The 23,606-nt window shown below is 41.8% G+C and overlaps 1 protein-coding gene across 1 annotated transcript; it reads left to right on the top strand.

Moving 5' to 3' along the window:
• Positions 1-7,808: 7,808 nt before the first annotated feature.
• LOC137239369 (myb-related transcription factor, partner of profilin-like) lies at positions 7,809-22,772 on the top strand. The gene is made up of 4 exons (XM_067764606.1): positions 7,809-7,826; positions 21,073-21,146; positions 21,387-21,573; positions 21,974-22,772. The coding sequence occupies exons 1-4, from the start codon at positions 7,809-7,811 to the stop codon at positions 22,673-22,675; spliced, it is 981 nt and encodes a 326-aa protein (XP_067620707.1). The 3' UTR covers positions 22,676-22,772.
• The last annotated feature ends 834 nt before the right edge of the window (positions 22,773-23,606 follow it).

The raw sequence follows: 23,606 nt of genomic DNA, 5'->3' as shown, positions 1-23,606 counted from the left end.
GGAAGGGATTTGAGGATTTTATTACGGCTCTGGATTTTTGGAACAATTGCGGCTGCGTGCTCACCAAAATGTAGATCCTGATCAAACGTCACACCCAAGATTTTGGGGTATAGGACAGTCGGTAGGGTAGTGCCATCGACGTGGATGTTCAAAATGGTCGACATTTGGGACGTCCAAGTTGTAAATAAGGTCGCGGATGATTTAGTCGGTGATAATGCTAGGTTTCGCGAGGCGAAAAAACTGGAGAGATCAGGGAGGTAGCCGTTTATTCTGTTGCAAAGCTCATCGATCTGTGGGCCCGCGCCTGTGGCCATTATTGTGCAGTCATCGGCGTAAGAAACGATAGTAACTCCTTCCGGTGGCGAAGGTAGTTTTGATATGTAAAAATTAAACATAAGTGGAGATAGGACACCACCCTGTGGCACCCCTTGTTTAATTCTTCTTGGTTTTGATGTTTCGTTTCTGAATTGCACCGATGCCTGCCGACCACCCAGATAATTTGCGGTCCACCTTTTAAGACGTGGGGGAAGGGTAGACCCTTCCAAGTCTTGCAGTAGCGTGCCGTGGTTAACCGTATCAAAAGCTTTTGATAAGTCTAGCGCTGCGAGTACTGTTCTATGGTGGTGCTTTTGATTTAAACCACAATTTATCTGGGTGCTAATGGAATTTAGCGCGGTGGTGGTGCTATGGAGTTTTCTAAAGCCATGCTGATGACAGGCTAGCTGCAAATTTGCTTTGAAGTAGGGGAGCAAAATGGCTTCAAGCGTCTTGGCTACTGGCGATAGGAGGGATATCGGGCGATATGACTCTCCTATGTTAGCTGGTTTCCTAGGCTTTAGTAGCGGGATCACCTTGGCCATTTTCCATTTTTCGGTTATGACAAAGGTGGAAAGAAACAGGTTGAAGACATGTGCTAAATATTTGAAACCCTCTTTCCCTAGGCTTTTAAGCATCAGCATGGCTATGCCGTCTGGGCCCACGCCTTGGATGGTTTAGCATGACCGATGGCATCCTCAACCTCTTTGGCGGTGATGGTAATTGGTGACGCGCTGAACTTATGTTTATGTGCGTGTCTGTTGGCCCTCCGTCTATTTTTGTCGACCGTAGAATGCATTATATATTGTCGGCAGAAAGCGCTCGCGCATTTTTTCACATCCGACAGCACTTTGTCGCCAAAGGCGATGGAAACTTTGTAATTGTGCCTAGACGGATTCGATAGGGACTTTACAGTGGACCAAAGTTTACGTACACCGGCAGAGAGGTTACAACCGCTTAGGTGCTCCTCCCATTTCGCCCGCTTGTATTCATTCACAAGCAATATGATGTGTTGGTTTATATCCCTTATTTGGGGGTCGCCGGGATCGAGCTGTCTTATAAGGTCTCTCGCTAAACTTGCGGCCTCTGCCGGGAAGTGGGGCCGAATTCGGGAATTCTACCGGCGGGAATGAAACGATCCGAGGCGGATTCATTGACCTTCCGGAAAGTACGCTCCCCTTGGCTGGCATCAGTTGGGATAGGGAGGGTAGCAAAGCGGTTGTCTGTAAAGGTTTTGTATTCGTCCCACTTTCCTTTTTTAAAGTTAATGGAAGTGCGTTTTTCTGCGGTGATGAAGTCGGCGGAACGCTCGAGCGAAATAAGTATAGGCAGGTGGTCGGATGCCAATGTAACCATCGGCTGCCAGTTGACGCAGTTTACGAGTTCTGCACTCACGATTGAAATATCCGGCGAACTGTGACAGCTTCTTACCATACATGTGGGGGCGTCTCCGTTTATTGTGCAGAACGTCGTTTCTTCTATTTGATCCGCTAACATCTCACCCCTACTGTCCACCCGCAGGTTTGAATGCCATATATTGTGATGGGCATTGAAATCGCCTAAGATAATGCGATTATTTCCAGTGAGTACGCCGCTGATATCAGGGCGGTATCCACTGGGGCAACAGGTGACAGGAGGAATGTAGGTGTTGATGATTTCTAGGTTTGCATCGCCTGACCGGACAGATAATCCTTGACGTTCTAAGACACTGTCCCTGCGGTCGATGTCGGGATCAAATATATGATATTGCACAGTGTGGTGCATGATAAACGCGAGACCGCCTCCATTTCCGCTCTCGCGATCTTTTCTGTGGACATTATACCCAGAACAGGTCTGCACCTGTCATCGGTAGCTATGCTTTGTGCATCTTACTTTCGTCAACAAGAGCTTTTGATGTGTTGGCAGCCTTTGAGCGGTCGATCTCCGCTCTTAAAACCAACAACCATAACAAAGGGAACATCAGCGACAGCAGGCGGAAAACATTTTTCTTATGATTCAGATAACTGTTGTCTCTCAAGTCATTAACATGTAAAAAAGTAGCTTGATACAGGAATAAATATTATACCGTTTCCAATAAAAGTTAACAAAACATGTAATTAATTAAAAGTACATTTTAATTATGTACACTCCTTCTCCAGTTTAAGTATTTATCATCTATACACAATCATAATCATTTTACATCAACGACATACAAACTCCGCAATACAAATAAATTCATATTTAAATAATAACCAAATTTTCAATTCGAAAATAACACAAACAACAACAAAAAGAAAGAAATAGCTTTAATTTTTAAAATAAAATCAAACAAATTTTTACAATTTTAAAAAATCTCTAAAAATTTTTAAAAATAAATTTCAACGACATATTTTCCTAAATATCAATATTTCATATTGAAATGTAAATCATATTAAAAACTCAACAATATATCTATTAACATGACGCAATCAATGATAAATTCATACCACCCTCAAACGAATAAAAGATTAAACTTTTCATTCTCTATCAACAATTTGGATATTACATTATGCAGAGTACAATTATATATTGAACATATATTTTGCATAATACAAGTTTTTGATTTTTGAGTAATTGTGCACACAAAGTTGCCATCTACCATCAACCTCATTCTAGGTTCTTCAATCACATCATGATAAATAACAATATTTCGCAAACAAGATACCATAGCAATAACTCAACCTAATATTAGTATACATAAAAATGTTACTACAATAAACAAACAATAACCACACTTACCAAAAAAATTTAATTTCAAGTACATCGAATCATTAAATTATTGAATACTTACATCAGTATCAAAATATACTTTGAATGTAGTTAACACAAAAAAATACATTTCAAAATTCTATATAATATATACATATATATACTATATAATATATACATATATATACTATACAAACTACGACACAAAATTCTTACAGTAATCAAATACACATGTAAATTAACATTAAAAAAATAAATTTTTCGTTTCACTGGAGGGGGAGTAAATGTAGGGTAATCTACTTTATTTAAATATACTATATTTTTGAAAATTATTTTTGAATTAATTTATTTTGAATATTATTTCAAAAAGGAAAGGTTATTGTCAGTTATTTTTAAATTTTCAGTGTGAATATTTTTATTAAAATTATAAATAAAATTTCATTTAAAATTATAGTTTACACAATAGTATCTAGATACCAGGTGATTGTATGATGAATGATGCAGTAAATTTAGATTTTTTTATCAAAGCTTTATATGGGATGGATTCAAGTGAATCACACCAAAGAATTTGCAAAATTTTTTGAAGAAGGTTTCTGAGGGGCCCGCGATTTAGAGGTACTATGACATTTTTTTAATTCAGGAGAGTCTTTAGTTGTATAGAGGGTAATTTTCATACCCCTGGGTGACTAGAGTCTCGAGATATAGGCCAAAACGTGGGCCATTGAATGCCTAGACAGTGTTTATACAATATGGATATCAAATGAAAGCTGTTGATGAGTGCTTTAGTACAGAGTAATATATTATCCAGAGACGGACTGGGACTGGGATTAGGACTAGGACTGGGACTGAGACTCGAGGTGGGACTGGGACTGGGACTGGAATAAAATACATACCACCCTCTGGGACAGGCAATAAGGGAAGCAGAAGCATGAGAAGAAATTGAGAAGAGAAAAGAGAGAAGAAGGTTGAGAAAGAGATAGAATGAGACGAACATGGAGATAGATGAACCGAAAAAGACGGAGGGAGGAGTGAATAAAAGGATTAGGAAAAAGTGAAGAGGGGGGAGGGCAGAGTCAGACGGAAAAAGCTTATTAAAATGTATGCAGATAGGCCAAATTTAGGGCAGGACAACGTCTGCCGGGTCTTCTAGTTTAATATATATCCCGAGAAATTATATTAACATACAAACTTGCTTTGAACGAAATTTATTCTCTTTGCGGAATTAATTGGTCGCCTCTAGGTTACACACAAGTAAGATCTGTACATTTTTGAAAATTTTATACAGATAGGAAATTCGAATATAGATATGTTCAATTGTTAGGGTTCAATTTAAAATTTTGGGAGGGCTCCAATCTCCCACCCATTTTCACCTATCCTCTCTGAAGGGGGCTAAGGCATGCAAAGATATACACTTGGTTTGAATGAAATATATAAATTTAGAAAACTCCACCACCACCTAAATGCCATTAGCACCCAGATAAATTGTGGTTTAAATCAGAAGCCCCACCATAGAACAGTACTCGTAGCGCTAGACCTATAAAAAGCTTTTGTTACGGTCAACCATGGCACGTTACTGCAAGACTTGGAAGGGTTTACCCTTCCCCCATTTCTTAAAAGGTGGACGGCAAATTATCTGGGTGGTCGGCAGGCATCCGTGCAATTTAGAAACGAAATATCAAAGCCAAGAAGAATTAAACAAGGGGTGCCACAGGGTGGTGTCCTATCCCCACTTTTGTTTAATTTTTAGATATCAAAACTACCTTCGCCACCGGAAGGAGTTACTATCGGATCTTACGCCGATGACTGCACAATAATGGCCACAGGCGCGGGCCCACAGATCGATGAGCTTTGCAACAGATTAAACGGCTACCTCCCTGATCTCTCCAGTTTTTCGCCTCGCGAAACCTGGCATTATCACCGACTAAATCATCCGCGACGTTATTTACAACTTGGACGTCCCAAATGTCGACCATTTTGAACATCCACGTCGATGGCACTACGCTACCGACCGTCCTACACCCCAAAATCTTGGGTGTGACGTTTGATTAGGATCTACATTTTGGTGAGCACGCAGCCGCAATTGTTCCGAAAATCCAGAGCCGTAATAAAATCCTCAAATCCCTTGCTGGCAGTACTTCGGGGAAAAGACAAAGAAACGCTCATTACCACATACAAAGCAATTGGCCAGCCGTTTGCGTGCTACGCGTCCCCTATATGGTCGCCAAGCCCAAAAGCTACCCACTGGAAGAAGCTACAGGCCTGCCAAAATACTGCCCTCAGAACCTCCACGGGGTGTCTTCTTATGTCCCCAGAATACCATCTACATAATGAGGCGAGCATACTCCCCATCAGTTCCTGTTGAATACCCAGAAACCTGGGCATCCCAACAGATATCTGATGCATTTTGAGGAAATACGGCACCTGAGAACTCAGCCGTATGAAGCAAAAAAAAAAAAATACAAGCAGGTCCTTGGTGAACTCCACAAACAGGCGTCGGACCTTTATGCCGGGACTTGCCCGGTGAATCCAGTACTCAGGGAACAGTACCCAAAACTTGCTGAAGAGGAACGTATACTCCCCAGGGAAACGCGAGTCACTCTGGCTCAACTTCGTTCTGGATACTGTAACAGGTTAAACTCTTACATGTCCAGAATCAACCCCGACATACAAAATGTATGCCCCGCTTGCAATGTGTCCCCACATGACACCAACCATCTCTTTAATTGTTATGTGGAACCAACGCCTCTAGCACCCCTTTCATTATGGTCCACTCAAGTCTTAACAGCAAGTTTCCTTGGACTCCCATTAGAGGATATTGATGACAGTTTGTGATCGGTCGCAGCTATTAGGTGGGGGCGAAACATTGCTACAACAAGAACAACGGGGGCAGGGGCTGATGCTCGGCATTGCTACCTACTACGGAGATTGTAGTTACGAGTAGGCGCGGCTGTATGAGCTGGTGGCGCCGTGGAGCGCGAGCAGCAGCAGGGTACTTGTTGTGGCTTGCTGATCGTTATGGCGTAGACTACGGGACGCCCTTGTGCGTGAACAGCAAAGGGCCACAAAAGATTTTCAAAAGGTACGAGGACTGACAAGAGTGTGACCGTCCTAAAAAGATTCTTGTCCGGCAAACGAAGCAAAACCATTTCTCTGGACTGAGATCAGGTACAGGTCCCGGATTGAGTTCGATACGTTCCCTGAGCAGGAGAATATGGCGCAGTACCGCCGCAACGATCTGGTGGGAGGATGAGCATTTGTGTGAGGGACGCAACAACTTAAATAGGGTTACTCTGAAATGACAGGCTTTGGCCGTGTCGCTCCGGTACATAGAACCTTGCTGCCTTGGGAGGTGCGTGATTGATTGTCGTGCTGCTCTGTTGCGCCGAAAATAAGGAGCCTCATTACCAAAGAGATCGAAGAACCCATTTAAAGCAGAAGTTTATACCATGAATTCCACTTTCGCATACCATGAATATGACTTTAAAAACTGTCGGCTAATATATCAAAATTTGAAAATATTTGTCTATATATATATTTTTCTCTTCTTTTCAGCAAGCGGGGCTTTTCTGGGTTCAGCTCTATCCTTTTTGCTTTTGAAGAGAAGACCGTGGCCGTTTTTAGTTGGAACCGGGTTTGGTGTCGGAGTTGCTTATAAAACTTGTGAAAAAGAACTAAGATTGTAAAATAATTTTTAATGATTTCAAAACTACTTTATTAGTTCGAAATAAAAATGTCTTTAATTTAAATTTCTTTTTAGCAGGGAGATCGAGTTTTTTTAATTGTAAAACCTATATGAATACTCTATTTTTTCTTGGATTCCAAGCTCGAAATACTGACGAAACTTTATCGGAAAGTCAAATTACAAAAACAATTTCCAACCAGAGCAAGAGAGACCAATATTGTTTCATTTATTTTTCGTAAAATTTTTTCACAATAAAACAATGAAAATACAGCCGAAAAATTATTGCACCTTCTTTTGGTTTTTCGTTACATATTTGTCCACAAAATATTCAAAATAAAAATAAAATTTTCATTTGTTAGAAAAAATAATGAAAAAACGACAAATGTTGAAAAAACCTATCGAAAAACAAACTGGTTCGTTTGGTTTTAATGAACTAGGTTTAGTTTTCCTTGTATTTCGTTAGTTTTTGGAATATAGTTACACGCCACCACGTTACACCAATACTGAAACAGTATTAGGAAGGAGGGCGAGAAAAAATTTAATACAAAATACAGGAAAAATGCAAGAAAATAAAGTAGTGTCATGTAGGTACTACGGGATTACATATCGAGCTGCTTTTTTATGTCCAACCATCGTTTACCTCTCTTTGATTGAAAGTAAAAAAACTGACTTATGTAAAGCAGCCTTCAGCAGCATCAAAGGGAGAGACAGTTCCGGTCCGTTTTGTTCACCTCCGGCTAACTCTAATCGGAAGTTTACAGATAACCGCACGAGTTCTATGCATTATCGGGCGATTACCGAACAACATTGCAATATAAGCGTACGATATGATCTCATGACAGTCTTAATTGAATTTTTTCTGGCAGATGCAGCAAACAACTTCCTTGGACCGGCGTTGAGCTCAGTATCTTCCCGGAACGAGAGAATATGAAGCAGTGCAGTTGCAAAGAGCTTCTTCGAGTAGGAAATTTGGCGAGAGGGATATAACAAAGTAGCCCCTTTTAATTTGAATAAATTATTTGTGAATTGGTGCGCCAAGAAATTTTTAAAAATATATTAGCTTCTGAAGTCAAGGACGAGAAAAATGAGTAGTAACAAGGAGGTAAGTAAAAAGAGTTTGTACTTTAGTCGAATAATCACAATGTTAGTTACGAAAAGTTAGGGAAAGTCACAGGATAAAACTTGTGAAAAAGAACTAAGATTGTAAAATAATGTTTAATGATTTTAAAACTACTTTGTTAGTTCGAAATAAAAATTTCTGTTTTAGCAAGGAGATCGAGTTTTTTAATTGTAAAACCTATATGACACCACTATATTTTTGCTTGGCTTCCAAGCTCGAAATACTGACGAAACTTTATCGGAAAGTCAAATTACAAAAACAATTTTCAACCAGAGCAAGAGAGACCAATATTGCCCACGAAACAAATAAGTTTGACATGTTTTTGTTGATTCGTTTGATTTATTTTTCACCAAATTTTTTCACAATACAACAATGCAAATACAGTCCAAAAATTATTGCACGTTCTTTTGGTGTTTCGTTACATATTTGTCCACAAAATTTTCAAAACAAAAATACAAATTTCGTTTGTCAGAAAAAATAACAAACGGCCGAATGTCAAAAAAGCCTATCGAAAAACAAACTGGTTCGTTTGTTTTTAATGAACAAGGTTGTATTTTTCTTGTATTTCTTTAGTTTTTGGAATTTAGTTTACACTCTTACACCAATACTGAAGGAAGGAGAGCGAAAAAATTTAATACAAAACACAGGAAAAATGCAATGGTGACAGGAGGGATACCGGACGATGAGATTCTCCTGTGCTTCCTTGTTTCCCAGGTTTTAAAAGCAGGACCACACTGGCCAATTTCAATTTTTCGGGTATGACGAAGGTGGACAGGGACAGGTTGAAGACATGCGCTAGATAATTAAATCCGTTTTTGCCTAGTTTTTTCAGCATAGACATGGCTATGCCGTCTGGGCCTACTGATTTAGATGGTTTAGCATGAGCGATGACATCTTCAACCTCTTTGGCGGTGATGGTAATTGGGGACGCGATGTATTTATGCTTGTGTGCGCGTCTGTTGGCCCGCCGTCTGGCTTTGTCAACCGTAGAACGCATTACATTATTGTCGGCAAAAAGCGCTCGTGCAGTTTTTCGCATCCGACAGAACTTTATCGCAAAGGCGATGGAGAATTGTCATTGTGCTTAGCTTAGGCTTTCCGGGATTATTCCGGCGGGAATAAAACGAGCCGAAGCGGATTTAATGACCTTGCAAAAAGCGCGCTCCACTTGGCAGGCAACAGTCGGGATAGGGAGAGCAGCAAACGATTGTCAGTATAAGTTTTGTAATCTTCCCACTTTCCTTTCATAAAATAGATGAAAGTGCGCTTTTCAGTGGTGATAAAGTCGGCAGATCCCTCAAGCGAAAAGAGTGTGGGTAGGTGGTCGGATGCCAATGTCACCATCGGCTGCCAGCTGACGCAATTTGCTAGTCCTGCGCTCACAATTGATAAATCTGCTGAACTGTGACAGCTTCCTACCCTACGAGTGGGGACGTCTCCGTTCATCGTGCAGAGAAATTATATTCACGTACAAACTTGCTTTGAACGAAATTTATTCTCTTTTTGCTGAATTAATTATCGCCTCTTGATTACACACAAATAAGATCAGATACAGATAAGAAATTTTAATATATGTGTGTTTAAATGTTAGGATTCAGTTCAAAATTTTGGGAGGGGCCTCCAATCCCCCAAACCCCACCCCAATTCGCCTATTCCCACTGAAGGGGGATAAGGCATGCAAAGATATACAATTGTTTTGAATGAAATATATTTTTAAATTATTTATAAATTTTTGGCGTCTAAATCATGCAAAAATGCCACTGTGCGTCGTCACTCTGGGGTTAAGTGACGGGTGACGCCTGAGTTGAGGGCGCCCTAGCCGCAAGTGCTGTCGAGGGCATGGGACTGGACGTCCCTGGATAAACATTGGAGTACCCGGGGTAGTGTGAATTGCGGTCTGGCAGCATGGCGCGATGAAACCCGTCGGGGGGTTGCCGTTGCTGAGACCAGTCGAAGGCTGGAGCTGCATTGGGCAGATGTCGCAAACATATATATTCTGTGCTGGCAAACGCTGCAAAAGGTGGTATGGACTAAGAGTCTGTTTCCCTGACCTACTCGAATACTAGTACTGGAAAGAGGGGGGAAGAAGGCGGGGCAGGTGCTGATGCTCGGCATTGCTACCTACTCTACTACGGAGATTGTAGTTACGAGTAGGAGCGGCTGTATGAGCTAGTGGCGCCGTAGGGCGCGAGCAGCAGCGGGTACTTGTTGTGGCTTGCAGAGCAGCGGGGCTGCTAGAGGGTAGTGGGGGCGTTATGGTGCAGACTACGGGACGCCCTTGGGCGTGAACAGCAAAGAGCCACAAGATTTGTAAAAGGTACGAGAACGTCGGGTTTTAGGGTCTATCCGTGAACATCCCGTCCGGTGCAACCATCCCTTACGGGTGACACACTGACAAGAGTGTGACCGTCCTAAAAAGATTCTTTTCCGGCAAACGAAGCAAAACAATTTCTTTGGCACCGAATCAGGTACAGGTCCCGGATTGGGTTCGATACATTCCCGGAGCAGGATAATAAGGCGCAGTACCGCTGCAAGGATCTGCTGGGAGGATGAGCCTTTGTGGGAGGGACGCAACAAATTAAATGGGGTTACTCTGAAATGACAGGCCGTGTCGCTTCATTGCATAGAACCTTGCTGCCTTGGGAGGTGCGTAATTGGTTGTGGTGCTGCTCTGTTGCGGCGAAAATGAGGACCCTCATTGCCAAAAAGGTCGAAGAAGCCATTTAAAGCAGAAGTTTATACCATGAATGCCACTTTCGCATACAAAGAATGTCACTTTAAAAATGAAAATGTTTGCCTATATATATTTTTCTCTTTTCAGCAAGCGGGGATTTGCTGGGTTCAGCTCTATCTCTTTGCTCTTGAGAGAAGAACGCGGCCGTTTTTAGTTGGAACCGGGTTTGGTGTCGGAGTTGCTTATAAAACGTGTGAATGAAAAATAACTAAGATTGTAAATTAATTTTTAATAATTTTAAAACTACTTTATTAGTTCGAAATAAAAATTTCTGTTTTAGCAGACAGATCGTGTTTTTTAATTGTAAAACCTATATGACACTACTCTATTTTTTCTTGGATTCCAAGCTAGAAATACTGACGAAACTTTATCGGAAAGTCAAATTACAAAAACAAATTTCAACCAGCGCGAGAGAGATCAATATTGTTTCATTTATTTTTCGTAAAATTTTTTTTACAATAAAACAATGAAAATACAGCCGAAAAATTATTGCACGTTCTTTTGGTTAGTCGTTACATATTTGTCCACAAAATATTCAAAATAAAAATACAATTTTCATTTGTTAGAAAAAATAATGAAAAAACGACGAATGTTAAAAAACCTATCGAAAAAAAACTGGTTCGTTTGTTTTTAATGAACTAGGTTTAGTTTTCCTTGTATTTCGGTAGTTTTTGGAATATAGTTTACACGCTAACCCCAATACTGAAACAGTATTAGGAGGGAGGGCGAGAAAAAATGTAATACAAAATACAGGAAAAATGCAAGAAAATAAAGTAGTGTCATGTAGGTACAACAGGATTACATATCGAGCTGCGAGGTAAAGGCTGCTTTTTTATGTCCAACTATCGTTTACCTCTCTTTGATTGAAAGTAAAAAAACCTATTAAACTCTTTTATGAGCTCGAGGCCTTATCCAAATAAAAAAGGCAGTATAAATATTTTATATTTGTATTTTTATTTTATATTCGATATTTCGACTTCAGTCTGAAGTCATCATCAGGACTGTGAAACAAAACAAAACAAAAACAAAAATTATAACATTTTCAAAAATCAACCATAAAACAAATATCACTTACACAATTGAGTATGTTATACAGACTAACCATATGTCCGAAAATTAAAAATGTTGGAGACAAATAATCATACAAAAATATAAACAATATTTCAAAGCACCGTAAATGTAAACAAAATGTTTGCAAAAACAAAAGTACATGGAGTGGCTAAAAGTACGACATACAAGCATACATATATACATATATCATCTGATTTTCCTATTGTTGTGGGAGAGATCTTCCTACCGCGCATTGTTGTTGCCTTAAAACTAATTTCCGATACACATGTGCGCAGTGGTCAGTGTCCGCTTTAAAATTCATCCTAGTACTATTAGGGGGGCTAAGATACTTGGCTTGGATATCATAAGTGGTTTCAGGCTCTGGATGAGGGACTGATATCAGTCTTAGACCGGCCATAGTGACGAATGTCACGCGTGATTAGTTATCACGTCCTGCACGAGGTGCCCCTGCTTCTACTGATAATGGCGGATCTAGAGAGGACAACTCGATAAAACCCGCACCCCTTGAGTCATTGTGCCGAGCTCAGGGGAGGGAGAGTCAAGATCGGTACACAACGGTGACGAACTGGACTGTTTTAGGACTTTGATTTCACATCACATTTTGACTTGATGACATTGGGCTGGTAGGTGCGGTATTCTGCCACTTTAGTAGGTCGGGGTGAAACCCTACCAAAATGGCTGGTAGGCTAATGCTGCACCTGCCCACGTCCCGTTAAAACCGTGGCGGGCCTCAAGGTACGTTCCGGCTCCGTCGCCGTTAAGTTGGTGGTGTAGGTGCGGTTGAAGATTTTCCCGCTTCGCGTCCGGTCTGGCTCTGAACGCATTACTCATAAGGTAATGCGTCAACCCTCGCGTGGCCTCCCTGCGTAGCATAGATAACCACGAGATCGTTAAAGGGCGACTACACAATCGGCTCCGGATAGCGGCCTTGAGGGGGGACTTTTTTTAGAATGGACAATACTAATACGAATCCGCCAAGGATGGGGTACGGAAGAAGAGCGCTTTTGATGGAAATCCGTCAAATCAATCTTCAGCACTCTAAGGCGGCTTCCGCAAATTTGTTGCTCTGCCTTGAAAAAGGCGGAGTGGATATAGTCCTTGTCCAGGAGCCGTGGCTGAGTAGTAACGGCAGTAAGATTTCTGGATTAAGGACTGGAAAATTCAACACCTTGGTGCATGGGGAGGCAAGTAGGCCTAGATCCTGTGTGCTTGTTAAAAAAGAGATTAAAGCTTTTATTCTCTCTAATTTCAGCAATGCTGACGTAACCACGGTCTGCCTCGAGCGAGGAAGTAATGAAATGTGGGTGGTCTCAGCGTACATGCCCCACGGGGACGTAGTGGGACCACCACCTGCGATACTGGGTGAAATCACCGCTGAAGCAAGGCGGAGAGGTGTTGGCGTGATCATCGGTGCCGATGCAAATGCCCATCATAGCATTTGGGGAAGCTCGGATACCAACACTAGAGGTGAGTCTTTATTTACTTTTATTGTAGATGAGGGACTTTGTATATGTAATAGGGGGAATGACCCGACTTTTATTACTGCGTTAAGGGAGGAGGTCCTGGACCTCACCCTGGTTAGTAGAGAACTGGAAGGTCGGATATCTGGATGGAGGGTTCTCAACGAGCACTCCTTCTCTGATCACCGATATATTCAGTTCTCAGTGAACGAAGAACGTCCCGGTAAAATATCTTTTAGGAACCCTAAAAGTACTAACTGGGACTTGTATTGTAGGAAGCTGGGAGAGCTACTGCCTGCGGTGCCTATCATTAGTTCGGGCCTGTCCGAATCTGAGATAGACGTTCTGGTGGAAAACTTCACCTCGGCAAGCAATAGCGCCTTTCAGCTGTCCTGCCCATTGAAAACTTACAGGGGGAAGGGCAAGCCGCCCTGGTGGTCGGATTCTCTTGACGACCTAAGAGCGTCCAGTCGGCGGCTCTTCAACAGAGCCAGGAGGAGTAAATTACCCTCGGACTGGGAGCTCTATAAGGTGAGTCTGGGGATTTATAAATATGAAATAAGGATAGCCAAGCGAGATGCATGGCGAAGCTTCTGCGAAAACGTAGAAGGCTGCAATGAATCCGCGAGATTTAGAAAAATACTCTCTAGGAACCCCGCTCCTCTGGGGTATCTGAGAGATGATGGTGGGGACTGGTCGATGAGTAGCGAGGAGTCCCTAAGGCTTTTACTGGACAATCATTTTCCCGATGTCCCAGTTGCGCAGGGATCTTCGCCTGCATGGTCGGCGGTCGTTGGCCATGCAGAAGTGCCTGCCATTCCAATACGGGAAAGTCAGATAACCTGGGCTATAGGGTCGTTCAAGCCCTATAAGTCTCCGGGCCCGGATGGAATCATTCCTGCGCAGCTTCAAAGGTCTTTGGGGATTTCCTGCCGCTGGTTGGCCATCATATATACTAACTGCCTCAGGCTTAACTATATCCCGAAGTCTTGGCACACGGTTAGGGTTATTTTCATTCCGAAGGCCGGCAGAAGCTCTCATGTATCACCTAAGGATTTCAGGCCAATCAGTCTCTCGTCGTTTCTTCTTAAGACGTTTGAGCGGTTGATTGACCTGTACCTACGGGAAAGGATACCTCGGGGGTTACTGTCGGCTTCACAACATGCGTACTGCAAGGGCAGATCGACGGAAACGGCTCTCCATTCGATTGTAAAGCAAATAGAGGGTTCCCTAGAACACAAAGAGTATGCTCTGGGTGCCTTTCTAGACATCGAGGGAGCTTTTAACAATGTCTTACCGGGGTCAATCGAAAGAGCTCTGGTGGGTTTAGGAGTCGAGGCGGCTCTGGTTGAATTTATTAGCAAACTTCTATGCGGCAGAATTGTCGCAGCGGAGTGGGGAGGGGCCATAATTAAGAGGAAGGTGTGCAGGGGCACGCCACAGGGGGGTGTCCTATCTCCTCTCCTCTGGGTTGTGGTAGTCAACGAGCTTCTTGTGGAGCTGGAAGCCAATGGTTGTCGGGTGGTTGCCTATGCAGATGACCTCGCTATCCTAGTCAGAGGCAAATTTCTGGGCGCCCTGCGCGATGTTCTTCAGGGCTACCTGGATACTGTGGCTAGGTGGGCTGAATCATGTGGATTGGCGGTCAACCCGGGAAAAACGGAATTGGTCCTTTTCACAAGAAGATATAAGGTGCCCGATTTCAGAACTCCCTCGATTGGAGGGGTACCGTTGGTACTTTCTGATAGGGTTAAATATTTGGGGATTGTTTTGGACAAGAAACTGTCCTGGAGACCCAATGTGGAAGATCGGGCCAGGAAGTCCGCCATTGCCTTGTACTGCTGCAGAGGAGCTATCGGAAAGAGATGGGGACTCTCGCCAAGAATAGTACACTGGCTTTATGAGATGGTGGTCAAACCGATTCTGCTATATGGGGTGCTGGTCTGGTGGAAAGCACTGGACACGGCGAGCACCTCCAAAATGTTAGTGTCAGTGCAACGGACGGCGCTGATCGGTATCAGTGGCGCTCTCAGAACAACGCCTACCTTGGCACTGAACGTCATGCTGAACATATAGAACAGTAGATATTGCGGGAAAGGCGGCCGCGGCAAGGTCGTTGGTCAGGCTTCGTGATATGGGATATAGACTTTCTGACCGCGGACACTCTAGCCTTCTTACCAGTTTCGACTTCATCCCGGACAGAACGGACTACTGTATGCCGATAACAGCTCCCTTTACAACCTTCACCCCAGTTATTCCAGAGAGAGAGGATTGGGGAAGAGGAATTATCTGGGGCATGGGACCGGTTAACTTGTTCACGGATGGGTCAAAGCTGGATGGAAAGGTTGGTGGGGGGGTCTTTTGTCAAGAGCTAAATTTAAGCCGCAAGTTTAAGTTGGCTGATCACTGCAGTGTATTCCAAGCGGAAATTGCTGCGATTAAGGATGCGGTGGATGGAATGCTATCCAGTGCTACCACGGTTAGGGAATTTAACATCTACTCTGATAGCCAATCGGCTATCAAGGCCTTGAGCTCAACTACAGTGCGATCGAGGGTGGTCTGGGAGTGCCTGACCTCGCTTGCGATTGCATCGAATTATTTTACAATTAAGATTATCTGGGTCCCGGGCCATAGTGATATCCCGGGTAACTGTCAAGCGGATCTCTTAGCCCGCATCGGTACAACTGAACCGGATGAAGATGGCTGTAGGGACTTCGGGATCCCGCTGGCCACCTGTGGATTGCTCCTCCATAGCTGGGCCTCGAATCAGCTCAGCAAACGTTGGGCGGATACCACGTCTTGCAGGGTAGCAAGATCTTTCTGGCCGAAAGTGGATGGCAGGAGGTCTGCTGAAATAATTGGGTTCACTAAGGCTCACCTATCAATGGTCATTGGGGTTTTGACAGGGCACTGTCCCATGGGTATCCATGCGGTACGTCTCAATATACTGGAAACTCCATCCTGCTGCAGCTGTATGGAGGATGATGAGGTGGAATCACCAAATCACTTTATGCTTGATTGTCCAGCTTTTGCCAGAATTAGGCGAAAGTACTTCGGTCGCGACTCACTTGGATCTCCCGAGGATATATCCAAAGTTGAGATCGGTATCATTCGGAGCTTTATCGTTGCTACCCAACGATTCTCTAAGTAGCTGGATCTAGGTCACCGTTATTTTTGGTGTATGTGGTATCACAACGGACCTTCGTGTTGTCCAAGTGAGCTATCCTTATCAGGGCAGCTACCACCTAACCTATCCTATCCTATCCTATTAGGGTTGTTCGCTATATGAAGCATTTCCAAAGTAAATCTTTTATTATAATTTCTCTCCTCCTGTAAAATAGTTACATTATCGAAGTCTGGATAATGCCCCGTATCTTTACAATGGGCTGACAAGGCCGTCTTATTTTCTGAATAATTGTTTCTTAACTTAATATTAGATCTGTGAGCGGAAATCCTTGTCTTGAGTTTTAATTTTGTTGTCCCCACATATACCTTGTCGCATACGTGGGACCCGTCACCATTACACGGAATTCTATAAACAACGTCGGATTTCTCATGCTTTGGTATTTTATCTTTTGTACTGCTGTAGACCTTTCTAAGTGTGTGATTATATGTCGATGCTATTTGGTATTTTTCCCGATTGTAAGGATTTGAGTATTTTATTCGGTTCGTTACGCCCGGCAAATGTACTACTGATTTATATATTTTATCTCCCGAAGTTTGTCTAATTGTATCATTGTTCAACCTGATCACGGAATTTCTGAGCAATTTGTTGATTATCTTTATGGGGAATTCATTATTTCTCAGAGTTTCTTTGCCATTTTCGATATTCTTCTTGTGAAAAATCTTGTCACTTATTGAGAGAACTCTTCTTATGAAGTTACTCGCCGTATTTATAATAGTTCTATTTTCGTGTTTTGAGTTAAAGTTTATGAGTCTACCTGATGAGGTCGGCTTTTTATACCAGCCAATAAGCAGCTTGTTATTCTTCCTTATAACAAGTGTATTCAAGAATAGTATTTTTCCATCCTTTCCTAATTCTATTGTGAATTTTATTGATTTGTTGCAGCTATTAAGATTCTTAAGCATATTTTCCACCTCCTCTGTTTTAACAACCGCAAACAAGTCATCCACGTACTTAGTTAGTAAGCGGAGTTTGTTGGTGGATTCCATTACGAATTTGGATAATAGTTCCTCCATTACTGTATCCGCTACGACAGGTGCTGCTGGCGATCCCATGGGCATCCCTGAACGCTGTTCATATATTTTATCATTGTATTTGCAATATCGGTTCTCTTTAATGCAAAACTTGATAATTGTTATAAATAGTTCCTTTGGTATACGTGTATGTTCTTTTATATCATTCCACTTAGAAGAAATTATCTCCAAGGCCAATTCTACTGGAATGCTCGGAAATAAAGAAACCACATCAAATGACACTAAAGTCTCATCATCATGAATAAATGTATCTTTTATTTTGTTCCTAAAGTCAATTGAGTCTTTTACGTTATACTTGGAGGTGTTTGTTATATTCTTAAGTATGTTTACTACATATTTGCATAAATTGTAGGACGGCGAGTTTATGGACGAGCAAATCGGTTGGAGAGGTACCCCTTCTTTATGGATTTTTGGCAAAGCATATATTCGTGGAGGGTTTGCACTTTTGCAGACCAGACGATTCTTTTCCCTTAAATCAATAAATAAATACAAAAAAATACAAAAACGGTCTGAGCTGTGCTCTAAATTAAAAGCAAATCGCGAAATTAAATAAATCCTCTTAGTGGTTCACTGTAGACTAGTTTATTCAATATAATAAGAAATATAGTTTAGTTCTAGTTACATAGGAATATCATAAATGATTGTACGAATGTATATTCATAGCCATGCACAACCAAAGATATTTTTCTTGCAAAGTTTTTTGACAGACGGACGGCATGCCTCCAGTGTTTTAGATGTGCGCACGATCCGAGGACCTAACATCGACTCGGACCATGATCTCGTTGCAGCCAAAATACGCACCCGCCTCAACGCGGCTAAAACCAAGGAACAAAAAACACAAGGAAAGCTAGACGTCGAAAAGCTTCAATCACAACAGACTGCCAATGATTTCGCAACTCGACTCTCACACCTGCTCTGAGAGCACAACTCATCCTGAAGCAATACAGGAGCAGTGGGAGCATATCTCCAAAGCACTTCGTACTGCCGCCGAGGAAAAAATTGGTTACAGGCGGCCACGAAAAAACAACTGCTACGATGAAGAATGCCGCGTTGCAACCGAAAGAAAAGACGCTGCCTACAGGGCTACGTTAAAAGCGAGCGCGACAAGAGGAGTGTGTGTTCGCTATCGTGAGTTGAAAAGGGAAGCGAGACGCCTTTTCAGGAAGAAAAAAGCAGAAGTAGAAAGGCGTGAGTGCGAGGAGCTTGAGCTGCTAGCCACTATGAATAACGCCCGAAAATTCTACCAAAAAATACGGTGACAGACGGAAGGTTTTAAGACCGGGGCAAACTCCTGTAGGAATGAAAACGGCGACCTTGTAACTAATGTCCAGAGAGTGCTTAGATTATGTAGGGAATACTTTTCTGCTCTCCTAATTGGAGGCAACAATTCACCGCGCAGAGATGAAGAACCCGATCCCGCAATCAATGATAATGGAATATATGTCCCTCGCCCGATTATGACGAAGTTAGAATAGCAATAACCAGATTGAAAAACAACAAGGCCGTGGGCGCTAATGGATTGCCTGCGGAGCTATTCAAGTACGGCGGCGAGGAGTTGGTAAGGCGCATTCAGCAGCTTCTTAGCAAAATATGGGCGGACGAGTGCATGCCCGACGGTTGGAATCTAAGTGTTATTTGCCCAGTCCACAAGAAGGGGGAGACTGCAAAATGCACCAACTATCGTGAAATCAGCCTTCTTAATATCGCATATAAGGTCCTTTCAAGTGTATTGTGCCAAAGATTGAGCCCCACCGTGAACCGGCTGATTGGACCTTATCAGTGAGGCTTCAGACCTGGTAAATCTACCATCGACCAGATTTTCACAATGCACCAAATCTTGGAAAAAACCCGTGAAAAGAGAATCGACACACATCACCTCTTCGTCCACTTTAAAGCCGCCTTCGGCAGCACGAAAAGCAGCTGCCTATATGCCGCTATGTCTGAATTTGGTTTCCCCGCAAGACTTATACGGCTGTGCAAAATGACGTTGAGCAACACCGTCAGCTCAGTCAGAATTGGGAAGGACCTCTCCGAGCCATTCGAAACTAAACGAGGTTTCAGACAGGGTGACCACCTATCGTGCGATTTCTTTAATTTGAAGCTGGAGAAAATTATACTAGCTGCAGAACTTAACCGCACTCTAACAATATACTATAAAAGCGTGCAATTACTGGCATATGCTGATAACATTGATATCATCGGCATCAACACCCGCGCTGTTAGTTCTGCTTACTCCAAACTGGAAAAAGAAGCGGTAAAGATGGGTTTGATGGTGAATGAGGACAAAACGAAGTACCTGCTGTCATCCAGCAAAGAGTCAGCGCATACGCGCCTTGGCAACCACGCTACTGTTGGCAGCCATAATTTCGAAATAGTAAAAGACTTCGTTTATTTGGGAAGCAGCACCAACACTAGCAACAACATCGGCACTGAAATCTAGCGAAGAATCAATCTTGCCAATAAATGCTACTTTGGACTAGGTAGGCAATTGAAAAGTAAAGTCCTCTCTCGGCGAACGAAAATCATACTCTACAAGTCACTTATCGTACTCGTCCTGCTATATGGGGCAGAAGCATTGCCAACAGGAGATGAAGCGGCTTTGGGAATGTTCGAGAGAAAAGTTCTTCGAAAGATTTGTGGATCTCTACGCGTTGGCGATGGCGAGTACCGAAGAAGATTTAATGATGAGCTGTCCGAGCTATACACAGACATCAACATAGTCCAGCGAATTAAAACGCAGCGGCTGCGCTGGCTAGACCATGTTATGCGATTGAAAGATGATGCTCCGGCCAAGAAAGTGTTTCTATCGGAACCCGCCTATGGAAGCAGAGGTAGTGGGCGGCCCCTACTCCGTTGGAAGGACCAGGTGGAAAACGATTTAAACTCCCTTGGTGTGACCAATTGGCGCCAGTTGGCGGAGCGAAGGAGCGACTGGCGCGCTTTGTTGGACGGCCATAACCGTTTAGACGGTTAAGCGCCAATTAAGTAAGTAAGTAATATCCGTCCCCGAAACCAAAGGAAAAGAAGTATTAAACGTTGTTTGCATCCCCGTGCCTTTGTAAATTATGAAAGTCAATTTTAAACAACCGCGGACTAGAGAAAAGGGTGATTTCTAGTTTCCAACACTTTTTAGCCTTTTAAAAGCTTCAACAATGTCTGACCAAGCTGTTGTGCTGTTTAATACTCTTTTCCGCTTTGGTAATATACCTTTCATGCACTTTTATTAACTAAAGTAACATTTTTTAACTAATTACACAAATTTGCATACAAAAAAATGTAAACAAACATCTTGTTCTTCCTTTTTTTCCTTACGTACGCTCAGCGAACAACATTGCTGTGCGCTTAGCTACACGAAAATTGCATGCTTTGTCGCTTTCATGCAGCTGAAGCCTCGTATGCAGCTCTCCATTCAAATACGTTTGTTCGGCATCAAAGCGTACAAATTCCGCCTGCAGCGTCTATGACGCGTTGCCTCGTGTGCACCTTGCCTAAATCATGCAAAAATGCCAGTGTGCGTCGTCACTCTGGGGATAAGTGACGGGTGACTACGCCTGAGTTGAGGGAGGCCAGGACACAAGTGCTGTTGAGGCCGTGGTGAAAAGTTAAAATTGATAAGATGAAAGGCTTCAGCTTGAAAGTCTGACAATAATTCTCTTTATTAAAGAAATTCTTTCCTATTTATACAAAAGTTCTTAACCTACACATACGTACTTACATTAATGCTTACATACTACAATGTACATAGTTTCATAATAATACGCATATTGTCACTTGCGAAGCGAATGAAAATTTGGGCGAATTTCGCGGTCTCGAATTGTGGTATGCGAATCTGCAGCGAATTCGCCGATAAATTTCGAATGAGTGAGGAAAATGAATTTTTCGAATTGCCGGTAGCGAAAAAATTAACTTCGCTTCGCTAGAGCTGTCAAAATTTGCCGAATATCTAATTTGTTCGCTTTTGCACGCGCTTGCATTTATTTCTGTGAAAAACATTTGTAAAAATTATCAAAAGAAAACAAAAGTGAGTGTATAATTTTTTTAAACAAAATACCGCTTTAGGATGAAACGCACAACACCACAGCAGTTACGAAAGCTGGTTACGCTTATGCAGAATAATCCAGACGTCGCAAGGGGTCAGGGGAATTTTGGTTCCACCAGGAGCCAAAGAGCGGAGTTATGGGAGCATTTCGCGATTGAAATCAACGCCTTAGGTCCTCCAATCCGTAGCGGGCCCGAGTGGAATAAGGTAAGACCCAGAGGCCTGCACGAGTAATGCCAAGGAATCTGGTGCGGTGCGCGCAACCGTGGTATCCCAGCATCGTACGTATCCGTGCAGGCGTCCAGTAATATATAGGGATGGTTGGACCTTCTATTACTGCCGCTGTGCTGCAAGTGTATTCAAGATGTGGCTAATTGAACTATTAGGAACAAAAACATACCCCTTTTGGTAATAGCTTCGTTTGGTGACCATAGCCAGTATTGATTTCTACTAAAAATTGTATGGTGATGGTATCACTGTAGAAGTCAGTAGGAGTCAATACTGAGTATATGGTTGCCGCCTGAAGCTCGTACTGGGGCAGTGATTGAAGCTCAAAAAAGGCCGTACTCTCCGTGAGAGTAGATAATTATTTATATATGTATACTAGGTTTGGCTAGACTACAAATTGAAGCTTAAAAAAAAGATTTCCACAAACCGCGCGGAAACTACAGCCACTGGAGGAGGACCGTATGTTCAGCAAAGCTTGTCTGCTCTAGAGCGAGAGGTGGATGATCTTCTCCACCTCCAACAAGCCGCCAACCCCACAGGGAATATATATGGCACCTCGAGGCAAAGAACTACTGATAGAGATAATGAATTTCAGGCCCAAGAATCCGAGGGTGAGGGTGATACTCAAACACCACGTCCATCAACATTGACACCAACAATGACCGAGGGTGAACAAGTTATTCAACCACCACGTTCATCAACAATGGCGACACGTTCACCCGAGGGTCAACAAGATAATCAACCACCACGTCCATCAACAATGACACCAACAACGACTCCCCGTCCTAGGCTTACCGTTGACGATCGTGAAAAAATTCGGTTAAAAGCACTGCAAAAGCAAACCGAAGTGCAAGATACCCTTTGCCAAGGTGTTTTAAAAATGGGGAAAACATTGGAAGATATCGCCAGATATTCACGAAAACTCTATGAACAAAAAAAGCAGGAACTAACATTATTAAAAGAGAAGGAAGAAAGAAAGAAGGCAGAAAATATAGAAAAGAAAAGACAACACAAAGACAAAATGGAAACGAAACTTAAGGAGTTGGAGTTAAAAACCCTTAAATACAATATAAGGAAATGAAAATGAATTTTTTTTAAAACTTGTTTTCAAGTGTACAGTCAGTCAACAATAAGTATACACCCTTTTATGGTATGGTTCAAATTGGTGATAGCTTCGCATAAAGGGGTGTATACTTATTTTTGTGACTTACTGTATGTATTTCATATTGCTTTAACATTTTAAAAAGTCTGAATTAAATACTTCCTTTTGATTTATTTAATCTTAAGAAAAATGTGAACTGAATACCTGATTTTTATTTTCTTTCTTACTTATATGATTTTTATTTATTTACTTTTAATAATAATAATATATAAGTAGAATATATAATATATAATAAGTACACCAGCACTAGCACAAAAAAAATTTATTTAATTTTAAGAAGTCTTTATTATTTATTTACTTTTAAGAAAAATATGAAGTCTGAATTGAATATGTGATTTTAATTTATTTACTTTTAATAAAAATATATATGTAAGTAGTAGTAGCACTAGTTTAATGCCCCTCGAATTTACTTTCTAAACTTTGTAAAAAAAAAATAAAAAAAAGTTAAGAAAATAGATTCAAGGCCATACAATTAAAATTTCTTTTTGTTCCAAAACCGGCTTGCAGCCCTGTTAACTTATTAAATAAATCAATTTTGAATTATTATATTTGAACTTTGTATTTAAATTAATAATAAAAGTAATTTCAGAACAATCTTTGCCTCACTCGCATTACTTTCCAAAAGATACAGTGGTTGAAAAAATAATAGGGACAAAATTGAAGATGGATATACTTATTGAGGAGTGCTTACTAATTTTCGTTTAAAATATAGCTTATTCAATAACAGAAACCACATTGATACAATTTTCAAAGTTTACACAAAGTTCAGAATAATTGGTCAAACTTTCAGAAACGGACAGCACAATTTTCAATTTTTTTGGCAGAATTTTCAGATAATTTTCGAGTATGC

Source organism: Eurosta solidaginis, chromosome 1 (genome assembly GCF_040869045.1).
Source record: "Eurosta solidaginis isolate ZX-2024a chromosome 1, ASM4086904v1, whole genome shotgun sequence".
Lineage (NCBI taxonomy): Eukaryota > Metazoa > Arthropoda > Insecta > Diptera > Tephritidae > Eurosta > Eurosta solidaginis.
This window is presented reverse-complemented; position numbering and strand designations above follow the sequence as displayed.